Source organism: Taeniopygia guttata, chromosome 3 (genome assembly GCF_048771995.1).
Source record: "Taeniopygia guttata chromosome 3, bTaeGut7.mat, whole genome shotgun sequence".
Lineage (NCBI taxonomy): Eukaryota > Metazoa > Chordata > Aves > Passeriformes > Estrildidae > Taeniopygia > Taeniopygia guttata.
The window spans coordinates 45,736,146-45,754,214 of NC_133027.1; the positions used below are offsets into that span (position 1 = coordinate 45,736,146).

An 18,069-nucleotide genomic window follows, 5' to 3' on the forward strand; every position below is an offset into this window, starting at 1 on the left:
TGCTCTGGTATTTACAATGCAAAAGCTTGAAATACGTAAACACACTAACACCAATTCACCAGGGACAACTATCTCTTTGGTCTGTGAGCCTTTGGTAACCCTGACTAACATTTGACGGTTTGTTTTTTGGTTTTTTTTTTTTTTTTTTCCTCTGGTGTTTGTTTTGGGTTTTTTTTCTTTTTCTTTTTCTGTTTTTTTTTTTTTTTTTTTTTTCCCTCCTTCTCTCTGTGGTCTTGTGTTCTGTCTCCCCGCTTCTCTGGAAGGCTCATTGGAAATGTGTCCTTGCCCTGTGCCCAAATCTGTCACCTGGACTGGGGAACCCATGTAGAAATGGCAGCAGTGACAAGGGACACTTGAGCTTCCTGACAGTGAAACACACAGAATACTCTGGAAATTGATTTTATCTCATAAATGATAATAATCAGGGAATGTGAAGAGAAGGGGGGAAAGCTTATCACCTATGCTGGTGTGAGCTACCTGTTACACAAATGAAAGCTACTGGCAAGTCTGTTGTATATTTTCATTTCTTTCCTGGCCGTATTTTAGGCTGGGTACTGGATATGTTGCAATAACTGTCAGGCACAGTCCATTAGTGTCTCTGTATTGGGCCTGTCATGAATGAGGAGGGAGATTAGCAGGATAGGCTCACGTTCGTGAAGATCCCACACAGCAGTGACTTCTTGAAAAAATGTTCAAAGGGGCAATAAACAAAGTTTATTTCAAATTATTTCAACGTTATGTTTTTGTTATTGTATTTATTCTTTGAGAATTTGGAAGTGGTTATAAAAAATGTATGATGTAGTTAAAGATTTGTGCAGTTTGACAAATTAGCTTTTGAGGCAGGCACCTGAACACTTCTCACATATCACCATGCCCTGAACTGTCAGAAAAACGGTACTGCAGTCCTGTGGAAGGCAGGAGTGCTGCCTGGGTATTGGCTGATAGAGAAAGGAAAAGGCCATAAGTCTGGAATATGAGGTTTAATGCAGAGTTTTCACTTGAATGCTTTAGGCAGTTCCCTGCTTGAGCAACTGGATCGAGGCTGTACCACCTTATCTTACATGTGGGCTTGAGTCAGTTAACATCTCAAACCTTCTACTCCCCTTACTGCAAAAATTAGAAAAGCAATCCAGGGCCATAGACACTGCTATTTTTAATTCAGTTGCTCTTTCTGGATGTTCTGGGAGACTGAAAGTGATCACCATTTTTTTCTAGGTATATTATAACTCTGGTAGAAATGGCCATAAATGTACAGCATTGCAAACGGTATAAAAAGAAAATCCTGGTTTTGCCTGGAAGGATGAAAAGTCCAGCAGGAAATCAGAATTCTTCTACAAAGTATATTAAAACTGGAGGAAGGGGAGAAAAAGTTTTATAGAATCTAGAAAGCTGAATGCATTTTTGGTGGAAGTTTTAAGTGCAGTAGGATGGAAGTTATTACTTTAGCAGACACTATAGTAGTACTGTTATTAGTAATTCCTTTTGATCCACTTATAATATTCCTTACATTATAATAGAGTTTGCAGCTTGCATTTTAAACATAAACTGTAGAGAATTTTATACCATGAAATCCTGAGTGAAAAATATAATACATAAAGCTGGACCATTCAGAGCCATAGCCTGTGGAAGACAAGCATTAAAAAAAAAAGGAAAAGATCCTTAAATAACTGTTTTTCAGATTTGCAGGCACATTTGTTTGGATTTTATAGTGTGCTTCAGTTATGCAAGAAAATGAACGTGACAGTCCTCAGTTGCTTTAACAAGGATAATTTCAGAAACACTGCCCTATCATTCCACAATTTGGCACCTTCTCCTTCTTTGTTGTAATGCATTTTTTCTGAGTTGGCTTTTCTCAGCAAAACTGCCTGTTTGTCAGGAGATTTTGCACGTGTTCAGATAGGGATGATGAAGTGGTGTGGGCTGGGTTTGGTTAGAATAGCAGGTTTGACCTGGTAACTATTTATTTTTGAAGTCAGGGAGTATTTCGTCTGTCAGCACGGTGGAGAAGTTTGCAGGATATTTAGAATTACATATTTTCTCAGGGCTTAATCACACTGGCCAGATTGCTGCCTCCTGAAGTTGCTTCCACACCAAACCTTCTCCTAAACATGAGGACTCAAAATGTTTTTCTAATCCAGTCTGCCATTAGTGGTTTTGCATTCAGGTTTTGCATTTACTTTTGAAATGGCAACTAAAATATGAACAAAGGTTGGAATTTGGTCTAGATTCATCATGGTCTTCACTGGACATGTCACAGTAAGGCAAGAGCAGCTGTGAGCAAGAGCTATGACAGCAACAGGGAGCCTTGTCAAGCTGAGGATGCCTGCAGGAGTTTGAACCTCAGGCTCTGTTTAGGGAATTTGCAGGAACATCTTTGCTCCTTCTTGGGGGCCATATAACTTCCCTCTGGGAAAGGGACTCTGCAGTTGTGGAGTCTCTACTGCCATGTATGGGAGCCAGGAGCAGCTGAGTGCCAGGGAGAAATTTCAGGGAAGTCTGTGGGGACCCCAGGCAACAAAACGGCAACAAAAGCTGTCTCCTGCAGTATGTCCCCTTCTCAGGAGCTGGGGAGAGCTGCATTTGCAGTCCCAAGGTTTGGCTTGTTACGGTGATGTTGTTCTGCTGGTTTCTATCCACTGGTGCCTTCTTCCAGCATAAACAAGGTCTCAGTTCCTAACTTGGGTGGAGATGTGCACGTGTGTGTTGGTACATGTGTTCATGTGGCATGTTTGGAGAGAGAGGAGAAGGCAACAAGTCAGCAAAAGCCCTTCCGGTTTTCCTTTGCATACTTAATAAAGAAGCTATAAGAGGGCATATTCCCAATTTCTTTTTAACTTTGTAGACCACCTCCAGTAGACAGATTGTCTCGCAGACCACTTCCCCTCCCCTTGGCGATCAAATAACATTCCTGTGGTGACTACAGCAGTTGCTTACATGGAAAAATAACATTAGGAAAGTATTTAATGTATTTTTAGCTGTCTTTAAATTCATTTTAGCAGCTGGAAACAAGGGGAGTTAGTAGCACGTGACCTGCAAGTTCTCCATAGACCACCACCAAGTGTGCAACAAGTCCCTGCTGGTAAAGAGAACACAGGCTGGAAAATGTTGGGTAGGGTGGTCTAACTTTACTGGTCACCAGAGGTCAGGCTAAAGGGATAACCTCAATTTTTGTGGGATGTAAATGATAACAACTTGATAAACAACCAGCGTGATTGTAAGTCCTTTCTTTTCACTGATCTGAGTCTTCGGAGATTTTATGCAACCTTGTTTTGACATGTTTTCAAAATACCTGTGACTTTTTCAAAAATCTTGAGAAGATTTTAGAGATTTGGAGTAGTGAAATATTACAACTGTAGAGATTAGTGAATAGAGTGCAGCTGAGAGAGGCAACAAGAGAATAAATACTGCTTATTCCATCACTCTTAGATTCAGGAATATCTTGAAATCCTTGTGAAGAGCAAACCTCTCATCAAACATTAGTGGGAGCTTTTCCTGAGGGAAGACTTTCTCTGAGCTGAGGGCTTGCTGATTCCTATAACTATGTGGTTGCTGAACCAGAGGACATCCTCTCTGAACCGTCTTCCTGGCCCTGTTCCATTCCCAACACAACATCCCCACCCAGGACCCTGATGTTGGGCTCCCCCCAGCCCACAGCAAGCATGTTCATATTTCTGGGAAAAATATACCCAGCAGGTGGAAGTTTAGTACTATTTTTACTATTGCTGGTACAGTGACTGTAAAGAGCATGATAATTGATTATCTGGGACAACAGAAATGCACAGGAACTAGAATTTCAAGGATTAGGGTCTCCCTGAGGATTTCCTTCGAGTTTCAGTGAAAGGAGAGATAACCTTTGTGGTGGAAACGGAAACAGAGCTTTCAGTTCCCATCTGCAGCCAGCCTCTGGAGACAATAGTATTAAGGGTGATGTGAATTTCCTCTGTTCATCGCCACGGGACAGGAGCCCCGATGCAATTATCTGCACTTCTATAGCAACGCTATTCAGCTCCTTGCAGCTTATTCTCTGTCCTACCAGAGTCATTCAGCTAATGCCTGCTGCCTTTAACATATCTGGAGGTTCCATTCCCGTATTTCATCTGTTTAAAAGGACATTTATGGAAATTAGGTGGCAATTTTATCCCAAGTAAGCAGACTAATATTCTGTCACTATGCCTTACTCAAGTGACTGTTGCTCTTAATGTTAGGTGGTTTTGGTTAAGTGGCATTAGAGTTTTGTGGACTAAGCAGTAGGATTTTGTTGCAAATGCATTGTCCCATTTTAGTAGAAACTTTGCATTAACAAGTTCCATCTTAATAAATTATTTGGTTCAACCTGCCTTGTGACTTATACTATCGTAAGATCCTGCCCTTAATATTAAAATGTAAGCATAGATTTCCTCTCCCAGGGCTAAAGCTGCATAAAAAGACTTGCACTGAAGCTAAGAAATCCTCTACCTGGATCAAGATTAATTTTTCTCTGAGAATAAGGAGAAACAAATATCCACATATATTTGGAGAGGAGGAAATTCTGCTGTAGATTGTTCTTCCTCCGTTGTGTTAAAAAAAGGAATCTTGACTGAATATGTAGTCTGTTTCCAAACTATTGGCATCTTTCACAAATATAGGCAGGCTGGCTTAGGAACAAATAGCAGTTTCTGTAGCCAAAGATAGTTGTCATCATGCACTTATTAGTGAGTACACATATCTCTGAACATCAAATGCTGTGCTATTTTCAGAGAGATCCTTTCAGATCCTGTTTTCTGGTTTGTTTTTTTTTTTTTTTTAATTTTTTTCCCTTAGCCTTCTGCCATTTTCTTTCAAAGCTCAGCAGTAGAAAGCAGAGAAAAAAGGGACCTAAGAAAGTAGATGCTCTCATCTGTCCAGCTTCCCCACATCAGGAGCTACTCCATGCGTGTCATTCCTGGCAGATGTTTGCCTAATCTGCTCTTAAAAAACTCCAATGATGGGGCTTTGACAGTCTCCTTAGGCAATCTGCTCCAGTGCTTTGCTCTACCTGTCATTAAGAAGGGCTTTCTGATACCTAACCTGCAATTAAAGGCCATGATTTCCCACACAGCCCATCATCAGGCTGACCTTACAGCCAAACCACCTCCACCAAATCAGCTGCAGTTTCCTCACTAGATCCTCTTTGCCAGCACCACTCCTTGGGCTACTCTGGCAGTAGTAGTGAGGTGGTGTGTGTGTGTGTGTGTGTGTGTGTGTGTGTGTGTGTGTGTGTGTGTATGTGTGTGTGTGTATGTGTGTGTGTGTGTGCCACTGGTCTTGTCAAGGGTCCAGCCCGGTGTCCCCAGTGGCTGGCGATGGGCCGGTTTCCCTCTCGGATCCCATGCAGCTGACAGGAAGGTGACTGTCTACCAGTAGAGGGTATTGAATTAGGAGATTCGGTAGATCCCAGGAGAGGCACTGCCACTGTGAAGTTGCAGCAGTTTTGCTCTGATAAAACAGTAGTGCTAACCATGGTTCCAGGCCTCAGAACACGAGCTGATGCCTTTTCTTGTCCTGGAACAAAATGTGCTGTGAGAGCAGTTGTCCCATATATTACATGTGTGCAATCAATCACATCTAGCAGTTAGTATATTTGTTTTTTGATGAGTGCATTCCTATAAAGATTTTAGCAGTATGAAAGCATTAAAAAAAATAAAAATCAGAGTGATCACAGATTTGGCTTGGGTTTTTTTTGCAGTTGTTTTCTTTTGAACAATAGCATCCCATGGCAGCAAGGCCTGATGGCAAAGCTGTAGATGCCAGCTTGCTGTGAGTGAGATGCTGGGGAACTGAGGCAGTCATGAGGTGTGCAGCAGTGATTGAGAGTGGGTCAGTGTAGTCACACATGTATCGCAATATTACCATTGCAAGATAAATTCTGAGCCACTTTTTTAATATGCTTAGAGCAGTGATGAACATTGTAAAATGTTTCCTTCTGAAAATTATTTACGACTGGAAGATGGTAGTAATGAATTAATGGAAAGATACTGGAGAATTAGTCTTGACTGTTCACAATAGGTATTTTTTACAATGGAAACCAGCTAGCTAAATTAGGTATATTTCTGCTGCCTGAACAAATTATGGCAGTATGTAGCTAAACAGGTTTTGAGACTAGGAAATTTTAGCAACATCCAAAATTAAATAAAGCAAAATTTAGATCAGTAGGAACAGGAGTATGTTGCTGTCAGCAGGGGTCAATAACCTTTTTGTAACTGGCTATTTTGGTGAGCAGGTCAAGTTCAGTGGGGTTTGTCTCTATATTTTGACAGATGCACTCCAAACACCCTGATATCCATTTCATTTTACAAGGTGTGTTCATGCACCAAGACGACACTCCAGAGGGTCACTGGCAGGTTACAATGTGCCAGCCATCACATGCACAATGTATTGCATGGTGCCAAGATAAAATTTCAGGGGTCTGGGGGCACCAACAGTGTTTAGAACTCCCCACAATACCTGTGCCCCACCAGTATCTCCCTAGCTGTCCCTCACTGATCATCCCATTGGCATCTGTTTTCCCGAGCTGACAGGTCTGTTTCTATTTGTGCAAGGCATTTTTAAGTCATTCATCCCCTGGTTGTCTTCTAGATAACCTGGAAGAGCTTCAGTGAGTTGCCCATATTCCTTCAAGGAGGAAAGGACAAAATTTATTTTCAAAATGTTGAGAATTTTGAGGTGGTTTTTTTTTTTAGAAAGCCGGGTTAGATTTGAACTTTATATTCCACACAGTATGGAGGTAGATTTATTGTATAAGAGAGCTTTTAGTTTCAAACTAATAATTGGAAGAATACATTTAAACCTTTGTCAATATAAAAGTGACTTCAGATGCTCAGGAATCCTTCTTGTGGTTTTCAAGGAAAATTTTAAACATTTTTCACCCCACAACTATTGAGGGCATTGAAGAAAATACTCAATAACTGTTAGGAAACATACAGAATACATTTGTTTTTTTTTTTTACTTTCCTGTTCTTGTAATCATCATCAATTTTTACGTACTTCCCAAAATACACCTGTGGGCAAATTTTGCACTGTTAAAAATGGCATTTTCTGTTGGGCAAACTGTGTTAACACCCCATGACTGACAAGCAGAGGCCCTAGTCAAAGCCTGCTGGAGTCAGGGGGCTTTCATTAAGGTGCAGACCCTGCATGTTTTCCTAAAAATCGCCAGTGCTGTTAGCCCACATCTCCCCTTTCCCACCCATCTCCTCGGGGAGAGGCAGAAGCCTGTTTGAAGACAAACAAGTCGCAGAGCCTGCAAGGTGTAAATATCTTTCATAAATGCCAACGCTGAAAAGCCTGAGTGCCGGGCGCGTGACACACGGCGACAGGCAGCTCTCGCTGCGCGAGGGGCGAGCGATGTGCCAGCTCTCGCTGCCACAGGCACTGAGGTGTGCCCAGATTGCACCTGGGCATCCCTGGACACCCCTGCCCCGGGAGCACACATGGGGCAGCAGGGGGGGCGGGCGGCAGAGCTGCCTGCTCCTGACCCCGCTGCCCCTGCCCGCACCCCTCGCCCCCAATCTGGTCACCCTGCCTCTGCCCTCCTCCTCTCCCCGGCTTCTTTGGGCAGGGGCTGATTTAAATAGGTTGGCAAGGAGCCAGGAGCTCATCATTTTAATGCAGTGTAAAATGGAATGTGCATAATTATATGCAAGCCATATGTGAGGGAGACAGCTCAGCTGTGAATTTTGGGAGGCTGTGAGCGGGAGAGAGTGAACAGTCAGGAATCAGATGAGATGGAGCGGAACGGAGTGCAAGTGTCACTCAAATGAACAGTGTAATGAGCGTATTGCTGACACTCCTCCTTTCACCTGCTTCTCCCTTTTGCTTTAACTCAAAAAGCAGAAAACATAGAGACGAGAAGGGAAAAATACTATATGCGAGCAGGATTGCTAGAGGCTCTGGTAATGTCTCCATTTAAACTTCAGCTTTCTTAATTAACAGTGTAGTTACAAATAACCAGTAACTTTTAATACATCTTTGTCATTAAATATTTTGACCGCATTTGACTGAAGGATCATTGTTCTCACTCAATGATTGCTCCTTTCAAAGCTTCACTTAAACATGGAGGGGGAATCCATTTATTTGTAATAGTATTACATGTAAATTATGAATATGAAAGCTTTTATTTTTTTTTTTTTGGCCTTTCTGTTAAACTGAAAATACAAGTACATCAACTAAGGATTGCTTAAGCATGTCAAAAAGTTTAAATGAGTACATATGTAATGTAATCCTGAAAAATGCCATGGATTAAATTGAAACCCTGAGTTACTCAGTTTCTAGCTCAAAGATTTAATTTTGGTTTTGTCTTTTGTTGTTGTAATTATTACTCCACAGTGAATTTGCATGTTCAATCTAAGCTATGTAAGAAAACAGCATCCCAAGTTCTCATATCTAAAAGGTGTACTATTTAAAGAAACTTTTTAATAATGTTGTATTTTGGGATTCCCGTCTGTTTTAATGATCTGAGCTGTTATGCTTTTAGCTATTTTTTTCCTTCCATTATTTGTAAGTCCCTAAATAGGCCATTATATTTCCCTTCAGGCTAGAGATGAAGATGGACATGCTGAAAATTTTCCCCAGCAGCACTATGCTAAGGAAACTCCAAGACTTGCCTTCAAGAATAACTGCGAACTACTTGTAAGAATAACATACTTACAACAAGTCTAGATTGTTACTTTAGCACAGTGAAAACCGTTTTTTTTTTTAAAGGCTTTTGTTCATTATGACATACATTATGAAATATGATAGGTTATTTTTTTTTTTACTGTTTTAGCGTTCTAATGCTAGTTCTGCTATCCGTGAACAGTTTAAGATCTCAAATTGCTTGAAAAATATCATATATTTGATGTCAGCATGTGAATGGCCTTGTCTTGCGCTGGTAAATCAGGGAGAGCCATGCAGGGAGTGGCTGGTGATGCACGGAGAATCTCCCATCCCTTCCCCCAGAGCACCCCAAAACTTACTCTCCCATCCACCTTTTAACTCTGCCTTGTTTTTGGGTGACAGTGCTGCATTTTGTTCTGTTAACAGGCAGTCCTCCCTTCAGAGCTCGCTTGTTCCACCCCTTCAGAACTGCATGCAACCCAAAGCATCCTTTCCTCTCCACTCCTCTCCTCTCCATTCCTCTCCTCTGCTGTGGGGAAAGAGTGAAAGCCAGGAAAGCACTTACAGGGAGCCTGGAGTGTTTACAAGCCATAAGAGAGATGATATCAGCTGTGAAAGAATCTCTGTTGCAAGGCAGGGTTAATTTGCTGTTCATTTTAGCATTTGCAGCTAGACGAGATTAAAAGCAAGCAGGAATGCCTATTATATTTCTATTAAATGAATCTGTTGGGACCTAATGTTCTTGATTAGCTTGCGAAAATTAGTGCTCCACCATGAGTTTTTCTGTTTGCCTAAAGTAAACAGAGGATGAATTGTCATACATTTAAAAGAGATTCATGCATGGCTTTCGAAAAGGGAGGTTTAGATACATCCATAGATCTCTCCCTTGCATTCCCCTTTCGTTCATCTGTACTTAAGTAAAATATATCATTTGGCTAAATGGAAGTGTTTATGGAGAGTTAGTGCACGGGGTTTTACTTTGAAACAACATTTCTTTTTTTCTCGTTGTAACCAGAGAAGATGCGGGTGGCAGTGGAGGAGCAAGCTGTGTTTTATGTGCATTAGAGCCCGTGCCCGCTCCTCCAGGAGGCGAGGCCAAGCGCGGCTCTGGGTGCCCCAGCTGCAGCAGGCACTGAAAGTCGAGCTGATAAGCGATAACCCAGTGCTGAAGTTGGCCTCCAGGTTCAGTCAGCTGGCCAGAGAAGCCCACAGCAGGAAGCAGCAGCTCAGGGCTGGTGGCCAGTTCCTGCTCCCCACACTGGCCAGAGCGCAGAGCATCTTGGCCACACCTGCACTACTGGACCTGCGCTCTCCTACCCCACAAGTGTCCCCTGTGCTGAGCCAACCCTTGGCTGGGTAAAGACAATGCTTTTCACAGCCACAGGTGCCACTTGGAAGGTTCAGTTTGTTACCAGTATAATTGTCCCAAGCCAAAAGAAAGGTGACCTAGGAGATCTGGTCTTGGTTCCTCTTAAACCCTTTGCCAAGTTCCTGGTGGTTTCAGGGTTAGCAGTGTTACATCTTAAGGAGAGGGAACTAGACAAACACAAAGAGTGGTTCCCTGGTGTACTCATAATTCCTGTGCCAAATAAATGAAGCTCTTTCTTCAAGGCCATGCTTAATTACTGTGCTGCTAATCAGGCCTGACAAACAATCACAGCACACCAAGATGCTCCCAAAGTCAGTAGGGCTCTTGGTGCTTGGAGAAACTTAGTAATAGAGACAATATGGATATAAGTAATGTAATATTTCCATTGAAAATCTGCTTCATATTTAGTGCAAGCCATCAATGAACCAATTAACCCACTTTGTGCTATTAAAATCAAGCATTCTTTTAATGCCCAGTTGCTTATTCCTCTATTAATATGCATTTAAGATTTTGCTTTATTATATCACCACTTTGTCTGGCAAAAGCTCAAGTCATCAAAGTTAGTCTTTCATGTGCTTTTTTGGACAAGTTTCAATTCTTGTTTAAGGAAGTAATAAAAGCAATTTGTTATAGTTTTATTTTTCCTATGCTATTGGAAACAAAATTGGCAGGGATGTACTCAATTTGTATGCGGAAAAAAATAGCAGGCAAATAATGAATATGTACCTCTGCTATCTTTAAAGATGTATTTTAGGAACTTTCAGTGAAAATATGATGTTGAGCCTAGGTGTGGGTGGTGGGGGAGCTAGTGTTATTTGTTGAAAGTTCTATGTGTTTCACAGAGAGGTAGTGTTATTCCTTCTACATTTTACTTTATGGAAACAATGCTATATTAAAATGTGCTCAAATTTCAAAAGCTAAATTCACCAGAACTGGCCATCAAGAAACCTTCTTTCTCTTAAAGGTTAGTCAATATTCCTTGAGAGAGGAGAAAAAACCCCAAAACAAACATGAAAGAAAGGAGTGGGGATAGCTGATCCTCTAAAAAAATATTTCCCCAATGGTGAAAACTTACCCAGAATCTAACAGCACAAGTCAGATGCCGGCTGAGTGAAAAGACGAGCTTTTTAAATCAAAGAGAAACTGAAACTTGTTTATGCTTTTGAGAATGAGGGAATCCTTGGAGTTTTCTGAGGGCAGTTCAGAGTAAATAGAGTAATAGTCTGTCAGGTAAAATGGGAGTTTTCAGCTGAAAAATGCTTTCTTTGCTTTAGGGTTTAGCTGCCATTTTCCAGTGAGGCTTGTTTCAGCAGAGGCAGGCTCCTCAGTTTGGGAAATGCTCAAGCTGGGAGAGTGCTGCCAGCCAGGATCCAGGGCTGGGTTGCTGCTGCTGGGTCTGCATGCCAGGGCTCTCCCACAGGAGCCGGGCTACACTGGCTGAATCTTAACATCCCAGGTCGCAGGCACACACAGCAAGCTTTAACTCTTCAGTACTTGGAGAGATTTTAAAGCATGGTAACATAGAGTATTACAAAAGTAACATGGAGTATTACAAATTGTATGCTTTCTTCATTGCTTACACATGACAAGAACAGATAATTTGATGAGGTACAACTCAGCTTTTCTGTTTGTTTCTGGTCTTTTTTGAATGTGAGCAAGTTTGATAAGAAATAGGGGGAAGAAAGGTATAATTTAGGCAAAGGAAATCCCTGAAGTGTGTTCAGTAGATCTGTTCATTAAGAAAAGCAGTGACAATTAGATATTTTGGTTAGTATAGAAAACCATTTTGCAGTTTATGGGATTAGAACAGAGTACTCATTTCCCAAGCTAAATCCATATATGTTGTGTCCTGGATTTGTTGTAGGGCACGAAAACCAAAGTGGTTAAGATGCTCTAATCAATGAGCACAACAGATTTTCCTTGTGGACTTTACAGTATTATTGAGAATCATGTTGTTTTAAATTTAGCTATCCATGCTAAATATCGGGAACTACATAAAAGAAATCTATTATTAAAGAGCAAGGTCAGCATGCTGTCTTGGCCAGCCATCCATTCTTCTCCCATAGGCACTGCCTCAGGATTTTAATTTCTTATTCCATGAGGGGCTGGAAGCTTTTCTTTCAGGCACATCTCTTTGTTTCCAGAAGGAAAAGGCAGAATTTAGTCCCTGCTGTAAGCTGATTGTCAAGAAACAACACTGTCCAGCTAATAGTGGATGGGATTAACTGCAGAGAAAGGGGAGGCTGGAGTGAAAAGGCCAGCAAGAAGCCCACAGCCCCAGCTCTAGCCAGATGAAATTCCTGAGCCATTGCCTAGAGAAAGGAAAAATCCATCTGGCACCTACCCAAGTTAGTCAGGGTAGGAAGAGTCATGCTTGGTTGCCTTTTAACAAAAGTGGGAAAGAAAAACCAGAAGTTCCTCCTTCTTCCCCCCATTTACTCCGAATATTGACTCAAGGTTTCAGATTGGCATGCTGCTGTATGAGGTAAGGAGGGTTTGATGGGTTAAGGAAATTAAACATCAGGTTGCTTTCCAGATAATTTGTTTATGGAGATGATGCGAGTACCACCCACTGCTATGGGATTATATGTAAAGCAAACAAATAACCAAACAAAACATAAATATCCTGAAAAAAAATTCACTTGCAGTCCTACACCCAGTCGAATCCGTGCTTTTCCTGCAGTAAAATCATGATCTTTTCATCTTTGAAATGAAGAAATCTGTTCCTAGTAGTTCTGCTCTGAGAGGATAAATTTGTGAATGCAGTAGGAGCTAAATTATAAGTCCTAGTGCTTGGAAGCTATTATGTAAAAGACTCAAAATAAAACATGCTTGCTATTGGATTTAATGCAAACTCACCTACGGGCAGTTATCTTTAATCATTGACAAAAAGAGGCAGAGAAAACTCTGAAAATACATCTACAATGGAAACATGAAATGCAAAATGTTCTCTTATGAGCAAAAGGCATTTGGGGAGGCTATGGGAAATCTGTGGTGAGCCAGAGCTACAGGTAATGCTTTGTTTGAAGTCGTGTCACTGTGCTCAGCTGTTCCAGCACTAGAGGCAGAATCAGGACAAATGGCACATGTGGGGCACCCAGATAGGGCAGTGGGGATGCAGCCAGGTTAGCTTCAGAATTATGGCACTGGAATGTGGGAAAGATTTCATACCTACTAGACTGACATTGGAAAGTATTGAGACTACTTGTGATCAGATGTGGCCAATAAGTTTGGCTGTTGTAGATGAGTTAAATGTAAATATGCATATTAGTATCCATTGAAGGCCATAGCAGTTTTGGTTTCAGAAAGTGAGGCTTAAATTCATTTTTTTTAAAGGTGCCTGACCTGCTTACTGTGCCCCAGTGTCAAGCAAAACCATTCCCTATTAGTGCCTCAGCAGCAGAAGAAAATACCTCTCAGTCCATTTAAAATCACAGTGCCTTCAAAAAATGACTGAATTAGGGAGAAATAGCTTTGCTCATTCTGTCTCTTGCCTTTTTGTCTCTCCTGCTGTCTCCTTATTCCTAGCAGAGTGGAGGGAGAGGAAGAAGTGCACTTCCCCCTGTGCTTTTCCTGGCTCTTCCTTCACCCTCTTGTGTGCAAAGCAGCAGAGGGAGAGGGAAAGCACTTCCTTCATTCTGGCCAAGGATTGGGGATGTGCAGGACTTTCAGCCTGAAAGCTGGAGCAGGAGTACTGCCCAGCAGCTCTGAGGGGTGCAGGGCTACATCAAGCCTGTCAGGTACAATCCTGTGGTCAGGAGGAGATTCTGCCACCTTGGAGGGGCAGAAGAGGAGAGGGGGAAGAGACCTGTGACACCTTGTGGAGTTTCAGATCATAGAGCTACTGAGCCTGATGAGAGTTTAAAACCTCCACAGCCATGTTTAAACTCTGTTTCGGCATCAATGAACGTTTATCTCACCTTTGGTGCAGTTTTTTGGCGGTTTTCTGAGGATTTCATAAATTTCTTGCTCAGTTTGCCACAGTCTGAGGGCAACTGGTACTCCTGCATGAGTTGCACTGTGGCCTACGCAGTGATTCGAGCAGATGACTGTGCAAAACCCCCAACAGCTGTTGGAGAGCCCACTGTTGGTTTCAAGGTCTTTGGATCAGGCACAGAGAGCTGTCAGAGTGGTGGTTATGGCCCTGGAACAAAAATATGGAGAAAAGCAATTGTAGCAGTGAATTGATATTGATGCTCTTAAAACCTCAGTAATCTTGGCCACATGAAATTCAACCTTTCTTGTGACTGAAATAACAGTGACGCTTAGGTCATATGGTAGATTAATCACCTATAGTGTTTCATTTTAAAAAACGAAATTGTCCATGAGCAATGGCAGAATATTTTGAAACTAAACTCCCCAAAACCCCAATGAAAAGCTTGCACTCTGTTTCTCTTCAAGTGAGGGCAACAAACCAGAAAAAATTATTCTAAATGGTTTTTTGTCCTTGATTGCGGCCAGGCTGAATGAAGGGCTAAGTGGTGCTCGCCTTATATGCGTGTTCATGTTGAGTGCTGTGTAAATGCACTGAAAAAAGGCAGCACTCAGACCATGGCCTGTTTGCAGCCCTGGGGAGAGAGAGCTCTGACACCCAGCTCCAGCTGACCCTCCCTGCCTGCTGGCACAGGTAGGCAGCACGGGGCACTGGGTGCCTTGGCATCTGTGCCATGGTCGGCATCCTGCTGGGATAACACGGGACCGAGCACAGAGCTGCAGCCTGCCAGCCACCCCGCGACACGCTGTCCCAGGAAATGATAGTCCCTGTGCCTGTCTGCACTCATCTATTTACTGCTTTGAACAAATGCGGCAACTGTCTTGCCCAGCACACAGGCTGTGTCCTTCTTAGCCCTGCTTTTTAACGATATGTTTTTCTATCCCACAATGGAAGTGAAGCCATTCCTCACATTATGGCAGCATGGACTGGACCTGGGAGGTTTTCTGGGCTGCAGGAGACTTTCTAGGGGATTACAAGAGATTTCCTTGGTCTTTCAGGCCTTCTGCTCCCCTTGCCCTGTCCTGCATCACCATGCTACTAAAGTATTAAGCTTTTATTTTTTAACTCACACCATGCTTAGGACTCCACAACCCCAGCAGGCCAGCTAAAAGCTAATTTGAAATGTAGAAAACATGATCTTTTATTAATAATATCTAAGTCAAAGGCAGACATCAGAGACCTGTTGTAGGAACTAACAGAAAACAAAGCCCTGTCTTGGCAAGTCTGAGGTAGCAGATTTTCTGCTGGAAATAAGACCCAAACATCATTCCTTTTATACCCAGGGTTAGTGAGTGAGCAGGACCTACAGCACTGAGGAGGGTGAGGGATTCCCCACGGCTGCCACCGAGGTGGGCAGGGGAGTGCCAGTCACCTTGAGAGGAGGGCAAGGCTCTGCCAGTTCCCAGCAGCACATAAAAGACAAGGTATAAAATTCACAGGAGCATGAGGAGAGGGAAGAAGAAAGGGAAGGAAAGGAATAAAAGGATAAAATCACCCCCATGGTCAGCGACGTGGCTTCCTTCCCAAGCAGGCTGGTACCAACAGGAGCTCTACATAATCCCATTTTTTCAATCCAGTGAACTGAATTAAGGAGGACGATTCAGGGCCCTAAAGAGAAGGACTAAAAAGTGTGACAGCAAGAGGGGTGAGCAGCATGGGAAGAGGGGGAATGGGGCAGATTTGGGAAAGACTGTGGCTACAGGCAGTGAGTTTGGGCTTCTGGAGCCAAGTCTGACTCATATCCCCTTTCCCACAGCACCCACTTACATATAGGAAGCAACTTTGCCCCACTGCCTCTAATTTAACATTTTCCTTCATCCCAATACAGGAACATTATTTTAGGATGTGGCATTTGACACTTTGTGAACACAAGCCTGCCTTTCCTCAAAAGGAGACATGTTTTTTAATTTTTAACACCACTCTTATTATTTTGAAAGAGAAGCAAAATGCATTTGTTAAAAAGGAAAACAATTAAAATCCCATTACAGCTCCATATTTGTCATCTTCCTTCCCAGGACAAGCATGAAAATTTTCATTAATAAATCTGCACTTACTGATGACCTCTGAATAATTTCTCTAACCTTAATTTATTCTTACTGCAATACTGTGTTGTATTACTTTAGTTTTACTCTTTACTTTCCTTATTTGATATGTTTACTGAAGTTACAATTTTAATATTAAACCTGTTGTCACTAAAAAATCGATTTTTCTTTAATATTAAAAAAAGCCTCTTTTTTTTTTTACCACATGTAAACATGTAAAAAGTTAAGAAATGACTAGATGAAAATAATTAGCAGACTACTTCTTAATAATGATTTAAATAAATTTTGAAGTAAAAAAGCCTTGAAAAATTGTCAGCATTCCCAAAACCTCTATAAATAAGGAAAAAAAAAAAAAGAAAGAAAAAAAAAAGGAAGTTCATGTCTCTTGGAAAGAAAACCAGTTGAGAATTGTGGCTTAGCTTTAGAAAACTGGCATTCATAACCTGTGTCAGGCACAGCATCACCAGCCAGGCAAAGGAGGGGATTGTCCTGCTCTGCTCTGCTTTGGTGCAGCCTCATCTCAAGTCTTGTGTGCAGTTTTGGGCACCACAATATAAGAGAGGCATTGAACTATCAGAGTGTCCAAAGCAGGCCAACAGAGATGATGAAGGGCCTTGAGGGGAAGCCGTATGAGGAGTGACTGAGGTCGCTTGGTCTGTGCAGCCTGGAGGAGACTGAGGGGAGACCTCACTGCAGTCTTCAACATCCTTGTGAGGGGAAGAGGAGCAGCAGGCACTGATCTCTTCTCTGTGGTGACCAGGGTATGAGGGAATAGCCTGAAGTCATGTCAGGGGAGGTTTAGGTTGGATATTAGGTAAAGTTTCTTCCCCCAGAGTGTGGTTTGGCACTGGAACAGGCTCCCCAGGGAACTGATTACAGCACAAGCCTGAGAGAGTTCAAGAACCATTTGGACAGCACTCTCAGGCACATGTTGTGTTTTCTGGAGTTGTCCTGTGCAGGACCTGAGTTGGACTTGACATTCCTTGTGGAGTTCTGCCAACTCATCTTATTCTGTAATTCTTGAAATAAAATTCAGCCAGTTTTTATAGAATGTTAAAGAATAAAGATATATCCTGTTCTAAAGGAAGTGAAGTGTGGTAAAATAAAATTCACTGGAATTCCTTCTATATAAATTTGAAATAGAATTTCCCAAGTCATCACCCAAAGCTATAAATATTTTCTTCTTGGTGTCTGTGCAGGAGATGCAGATGGCTCAGAGGGCCTGTGGGATACCCTGGCAGCTACCTGGGGGAAACCATCCCTTGCAGCACATCTCACCACCACCATACCTGCAGCACAGGGTCAGGCCATGTGCTGGCTTTGGTCTCCAAGAGCTCAAGTCCTTTTTCACCTCTGACCCTGGCTCTCAGTCATGCAAGGTGCTCATTAGAATGGGTTTTATTTGGTCTGAATAAGTGCCTACATTAATGAGTGTGACTACCTGTAATGGTGTAGTTGGCTTATGTCTCATCTTGCTCATGTGTTGTCTTCCCCATTGAAAAGTGTTTGAAACATTTGATCCCCTGTAGAGCCAACATAGAACAGTAAGAGAGTAGGGTTTTGAAAATCAAGAGACTGTACTCCTTTTATTTCTCAGAGTTAAGATCCAGCCAGTGGGAAGGAGGGTTGAGAAGAGCTTGGCCACCATTCAAGTAGACTGCAGGGAGGTTTGGGGGTGCTCTGGGATATTAAGTGTCTGACTCCATCTCATTGGGAGTCCCTGGAGCTGTGCAGAGCTTCCAGGAATGACATCCCAAGAGAGAAGATTAGTGCAACACAGTTATCTGGGGAAGATCTGAATGCTAGGAGCACATATCTCACAGCCCACTCTCTGTGGCTGACACTTTTTTTACATCTCAGCAGTGACGTGTATTATATTGCTTTTGGGATGGAAAGAAAAACCCAAAATATAAATCCTGCATTTTATTATAGAAGTTAATACCAACAATTACATAAAATCTAATGAATTTTAGTTCTCACTTAATTGCTTCTGAGTAGTTCACTTAACTTATTATAAAGAAGCAAGGACATATTCATTTAACAAGCAGCAG

The 18,069-nt window shown here is 42.1% G+C and overlaps 1 protein-coding gene across 5 annotated transcripts in view; it reads left to right on the top strand.

Annotated features, from left to right (window-relative positions):
- Positions 1–18,069, top strand: part of SOBP (sine oculis binding protein homolog) — a 114,389-nt gene that overhangs the window by 55,069 nt on the left and 41,251 nt on the right. For 4 of the 5 annotated variants that reach the window (XM_072926754.1, XM_072926752.1, XM_072926753.1 and 1 more), the window contains one exon: positions 8,551–8,646. The exons of the other annotated variant lie outside the window; for it this stretch is intronic. In XM_072926754.1, coding sequence (XP_072782855.1) covers positions 8,551–8,646 — 96 coding nt within the window. The remainder of the gene's footprint in view (positions 1–8,550; positions 8,647–18,069) is intronic. 5 annotated transcript variants of the gene reach the window in all.